The 6,257-nt window shown below is 44.2% G+C and overlaps 1 protein-coding gene across 1 annotated transcript in view; it reads left to right on the forward strand.

The window, feature by feature from the left end:
- Nucleotides 1-1,803: 1,803 nt before the first annotated feature.
- Nucleotides 1,804-6,257, forward strand: part of LOC124045396 (laminin subunit alpha-5-like) — a 255,140-nt gene continuing 250,686 nt past the window's right edge. The window contains 1 exon segment of the mRNA XM_046364693.1: nucleotides 1,804-2,381. Coding sequence (XP_046220649.1) covers nucleotides 2,079-2,381 — 303 coding nt within the window. The 5' untranslated portion in view covers nucleotides 1,804-2,078.

Here is a 6,257-nt window from a genome sequence, read left to right on the forward strand (position 1 = left end):
TAGTACGCAAGTATAAACACCATGGGATCACGCAGCCGCCACACTGCTCAGGAAGGAGACGCGTTCTGTCTCCTAGAGATGAACGTACTTTGGTGCGAAAAGTGCAAATCAATCCCAGAACAACAGCAAAGGACCTTGTGAAGATGCTGGAGGAAACAGGTACAAAAGTATCTATATCCACAGTAAAACAAGTCCTATATCGACATAACCTGAAAGGCCGCTCAGCAAGGAAAAAAAGCCAGACTACGGTTTGCAACTGCACATGGGGACAAAGATCACACTTTTTGTCCTCTGATCTGATGAAACAAAAATAGAACTGTTTGGGCCATAATGACCATCGTTATGTTTGGAGGAAAAAGGGGGAACCTTGCAAGCTGAAGCACACCATCCTAACCGTGAAGCACGGGGGTGGCAGCATCATGTGGGCGTGCTTTGCTGCAGGTGGGACTGGTTTAAATGTATTTGGCTAAGGTGTATGTGAACTTCCGACTTCAACTGTACATACAGTATCTATCTCTGGCAGTATTGTAAAACCCACAGCCGATCCAGTTACAAGATTGTGCCTGTCTACTGCCTACCTGTCTACTGCCTAGAGGCCTTTCAGGTTATGTCAGTATAGGACTCGTTTTACTGTGGATATAGATACTTCTGTACCTGTTTCCTCCAGCATCTTCACAAGGTCCTTTACTGTTGTTTTGGGATTGGGATTGCATACTATTGTTTGTACAGATGAACGTGGTACCTTCAGGCATTTGGAAATTGCTCCCAAGGATGAACCAGACTTATGGAGGTTTACAATTTTCTTTCTGAGGTCTTGGCTGATTTCTTTTGATTTTCCCATGATGTCAACCAAAGAGGCACTGAGTTTGAAAGTAGGCCTTGAAATACATCCACAGGTACACCTCCAATTGACTCAAATTATGTCAATTAGCCTATCAGAAGCTTCTAAAGCCATGACATCATTTTCTGGAATTTTCCAAGCTGTTTAAAAGGCACAGTCAACTTAGTGTATGTAAACTTCTGACACACTGGAATTGTGATACAGTGAATTATAAGTGAAATAATCTGTCTAAACAATTGTTGGAAAAATTACTTGTGTCATGCACAAAGTAGATGTTCTAACCGACTTGCCAAAACTATAGTTTGTTAAACAATACATTTGTGGAGTGGTTGAAAAACGAGTTTTAATGACTCCAACCTTGTGTATGTAAACTTCTGTCTTCAACTGTATAATGTTTGACTAAAACGTAACAATTTCAAACCTGACTTACATTGGTACAGGATGATTACACATCTACTATGTGTGGTAATACTTGGTAACAGATGACTTAATATAACATCACTTGGAGCTGATTTTCCTGGTGTTTTTACAGTCTTTTATGGCCAACAATGATCATTTCACACACACCAATAAAACTTGGGGGGGGGGGGCCGCGGGACGCCAGTTGGGGAACCCTGCACTAGGCTATATATTCTTGGGTGTAGGACCTATATATTCATAGATTGCATTTGGATTAACTGGTACAGTGTTGTTTAGGTTATTCGGTCTGACATTCTTGATTTCTTGTTTCTATTTTCGTTGTTTATTAGTATGTGTGTATATTTACATTTTACTGCACCGTTGGGGAGCTTCCCGCTGCAACCGCTATAACATCTGTGTACGCGACCAATACACTTTTATTTTATTGGAGCCAGTCAACCTTGGCGCTGAGCTACCTCGTTCAGCCACTAAGGGCAGAAAAAGAGAGAGAGGGAATTGAATTGAGAGAGTAGGGGAGGGAGAGAGAACAGAGCACAGATAGTTAGGTGCTCGCCGGAGCGAGAGATACACGGCCACCGCAGCAAAAGCAGAGCGCATCGACTGTTGTGCACTTCTTCACCGCGCAACGATTCGGAGTTAAACTCTCATTTATATCGTTGTTATATTGCTATACTTCCGATGGTAGCCTACTTTGTAACGACACAGTAAAGTTATAATCTCGGCTGTTCTTTTCTTGAACATTTCTATTAGTTTTGTCCGTTGTAGCCTAGTCACCTATTTATCTAACGAACCGCGAGTAGAGCGCCGGCAGGTGAAGATGGCGAGGGGACTGGTGTTGGGGACTGTATCCCCGGCGGCTGGCGGCCCTACACAACTTGCGTTGCTGCTGTTATACCCCTTAATCTGCGGCCTCTCGGCGCAGGGCCAGGAACTGCCCACCAACGGGGTGAATGGCTACAGCCTGCACCCACCTTATTTTAACCTGGCAGAAGGGACCAAAATCACAGCGACAGCGACCTGTGGAGAGGGGGACAATGGAAGGTCGATACACGATTTGTATTGCAAGCTGGTCGGGGGGCCAGTGTCAGGGGACCCGAGTCACCAGAGCCAAACCATCCAGGTAAGAACATGAGATATATTTTATTCAACCTGTATTTGTTATTATAGGTTATTCTACTGGGCACAGCACCTCATTTCAACGTGGATCAATGGTGTACAACACACCCTAGCAGCCCCCGTAAGGCGGGTGGTCCCACGGCCTCTGGCGGCCCCCAAGCCAAAATAAGTTCGGTTGGCCCCCAACCTTTCCCCAGATAGCATAAGAACAGGTCATACGCCAATTGCCAAAATGTTTAGAATTACAGGGAAATTAGCTGTAAAAATGATAAATGTTCACTCGGCCTCATGTCAAAATGTCTAGAACAGCAAGAAATGTGTTTTAAAAATGCTAAATTCTCTCAGAGAATTCCATTTGCTCTGTTAAATATACCCATTGAAATTGACTTTGCTAGCAACAGTGAATAGATGTAGTTATTAAGAGAACTCTCTCAATGATCGTTGTCATGATAGCACATTGGTTGAAGTCAGTGACACATTTTAAAACTCTGGATGGGAGACCAATTGAATAGCTGTAGTTACACCAACTCTCCAGTAGGTTGTGCTACTCAGCCTGAAGTTTTTATTTTCTTCTAAATGTGGATAATACAGATACATAATGTTGAAAATCTGATGTTGTTTCAAAGGTACAAATTCAACATATTTTATACGAGGTTTGTCTGTGTTGGAAATGGGTTAGAATGAAGACATAATCCTGATGGTGAAATTCCACCCTCAAAACAACAGTTGATTGCTTTTTTTTTCCAAATCCAATGTATTTTCCACGTCACAATACGTTGACAAATGATGTTGAAACAACATTGATTAAACCAGTTTGTGCCCAGTGGGATTTTGCCTGCTTGGATAAAACAACTTAATTCCTATAACTAACTAAAAAGTTGTTAATCAATCAAAATGTATTTATAAAGCCCTTTTTACATCAGCTGATGTCACAAAGTGCTGTACAGAAACCCAGCCTAAAACCCCAAACAGCAAGCAATGCAGGTATAGAAGCACGGTGGCTAGGAAAAACTCCCTAGAAAGGCCAAAACCTAGGAAGAAACCTAGAGAGGAACCAGGCTCTGAGGGGTGGCCAGTCATCTTCTGGCTCTGCCGGGTGGAGATTATAACAGAACATGGCAAAGATGTTCAAACGTTCATAGATGACCAGCAGGGTCAAATAATAATAATCACTGTGGTTGTCGAGGGTAGAACAGTCAAAATTGGAGCAGCAGCACAACCAGGTGGACTGGGGACAGCAAGGAGTCATCAGGCCAGTTAGTCCTGAGGCATGGTCCTAGGGCTCAGGTCCTCCGAGAGAGAGAAAGAGAGAATTAGAGAGAGCATGCTTAAATTCACACAGGACACCGGATAAGACAGGAGAAGTACTCCAGATATAACAGACTGACCCTAGCCCCCGACACATAAACTACTGCAGCATAAATACTGGAGGCTGAGACAGGAGGGGTCGGGAGACACTGTGGCCCCGTCCGACGATACCCCCGGACAGGGCCAACAAAGCAGGATATAACCCCACCCACTTTGACAACCAGGCAAGATATAACCCCACCCACTTTGACAACCAGGCAGGATATTACCCCACCCACTTTGACAACCAGGCAGGATATAACCCCGCCCACTTTGACAACCAGGCAGGATATAACCCCGCCCACTTTGACAACCAGGCAGGATATAACCCCACCCACTTTGACAACCAGGCAGGATATAACCCCACCCACTTTGACAAAGCACAGCCCCCAACACCACTGTTCGTCTTATTATTAAAACCTTTGTAGAACTTTCTTCCCCTCCTGTTTTGACATTCCTGGGGGTGAGTGACCTGTGCCGTTCGCGCTGTGAACCAAGCAACTGCTGAGTTGTTGCCTAGATATTTGTCCTACTTCAGAATTTCAGTTAAACTCCTTGACGAGCACCACCCTCCGTAGCTGAGGAACGCTCAACTTCCGTTCTCTTATATATCGAGGGGCGGAGCTGAGTTTTGATAACTGGACGTTTGATCTGCCTAGCAACAACATTGAGTCTGTCAATACTAAAAAAAAAATGTAAAATTCTGAAAATGCTTACCTTGTACCTATGTCTGTCCTGTACAACTGCGGTTCTTCTGAAATTCATACTCTTCATTTTAAAAACTTTGATCGAAAACACTTTTTTCCTCAATTGTGTTTCTTAACTGCATATGAGCTTTTGAATTGAATCTTAGTTTACATAGTATGTCAAAGCCACTACAGATGACATCTCTTAATTTGATCATCCTGTTGTTGCAGGAAATTTCCTGTACAGCAGGAAATGAAGACTTGTAATATATTCAAGTTTTAAAAAAGTATTTTAAAGTTTGTCATTTCTATTTAAAAATGTCAGACTTTGCCTCCCGGGTGGTGCAGTGTACTGCAGCGCCAGCTGTGCCACCAGAGACTCTGGGTTCGCGCCCAGGCTCTGTCGTAACCGGCCGCGACCGGGAGGTCCGTGGGGCAACGCACAATTGGCCTAGCATCGTCTGGGTTAGGGAGGGTTTTGGCCGGTAGGGATATCCTTGTCTCATCGCGCACTAGCGACTCCTGTGGCGGGCCGGGCGCAGTGCGCGCTAACCAAGATTGCCAGGTGCACAGTGTTTCCTCTGACACAGCTGTGCGGCTGGCTTCCGGGTTGGATGCGCGCTGTGTGAAGAAGCAGTGCGGCTTGGTTGGGTTGTGTTTCGGAGGACGCATGACTTTCAACCTTCGTCTCTCCCGAGCCCGTACGGGAGTTGTAGCGATGAGACAAGATAGTAGCTACTAAAAACAATTGCATACCAGGAAATTGGGGAGGAAAAAATATATTTAAAAAAATGTCAGACTTGATTTTCCCTAACGGAAAATGTATCAACCCTTAGAAAAATGTTTTCATGAATTATAACCCACATTATTATATAATAATAATATAATTATAACCCACATTATAATCCTGTTGCTGAGATGAGGCATCGGTACATCTCCAGGTGATCAACACACAAAACTCGTTGGTTTTATTTCATAAAAGTTTGAATTAAAAGTATGAATTTCAGCAGCCTGTGGAAGAACCGCATAGCTACAGGACAGACGTGGGTACAGGACAGACGTAGCTACAGGACAGACGTGGGTACAGGACAGACGTAGCTACAGGACAGACGTGGGTACAGGACAGATGTGGGTACAGGACAGACGTGGGTACAGGACAGACATAGGTACAGGACAGACGTGGGTACAGGACAGACATAGGTACAGGACAGACGTAGCTACAGGACAGACGTAGCTACAGGACAGACGGAGCTACAGGACAGACGTAGCTACAGGACAGACGTAGCTACAGGACAGACGTAGGTACAGGAAAGACGTAGCTACAGGACAGACGTAGGTACAGGACAGACATAGGTACAGGACAGACATAGGTACAGGACAGACATAGGTACAGGACAGACATAGGTACAGGACAGACATAGGTACAGGACAGACATAGGTACAGGACAGACATAGGTACAAGGTAAGCGTTTTCAGATTTTTTTTTTTTAGTATTGACTGACTCAATGTTGTTGCTAGGCAGATGATTATTTGAGGGAGTAAAATGGGAGGAGACTATTTGAGGGAGTAAAAATGGGAGGAGACTATTTGAGGGAGTAAAATGGGAGGAGACTATTTGAGGGAGTAAAATGGGAGGAGACTATTTGAGGGAGTAAAAATGGGAGGAGACTATTTGAGGGAGTAAAAATGGGAGGAGACTATTTGAGGGAGTAAAAATGGGAGGAGACTATTTGAGGGAGTAAAATGGGAGGAGACTATTTGAGGGAGTAAAATGGGAGGAGACTATTTGAGGGAGTATTAATGGGAGGAGACTATTTGAGGGAGTAAAATGGGAGGAGACTATTTGA

The sequence above is a fragment of the Oncorhynchus gorbuscha genome, linkage group LG10, assembly GCF_021184085.1.
Source record: "Oncorhynchus gorbuscha isolate QuinsamMale2020 ecotype Even-year linkage group LG10, OgorEven_v1.0, whole genome shotgun sequence".
Lineage (NCBI taxonomy): Eukaryota > Metazoa > Chordata > Actinopteri > Salmoniformes > Salmonidae > Oncorhynchus > Oncorhynchus gorbuscha.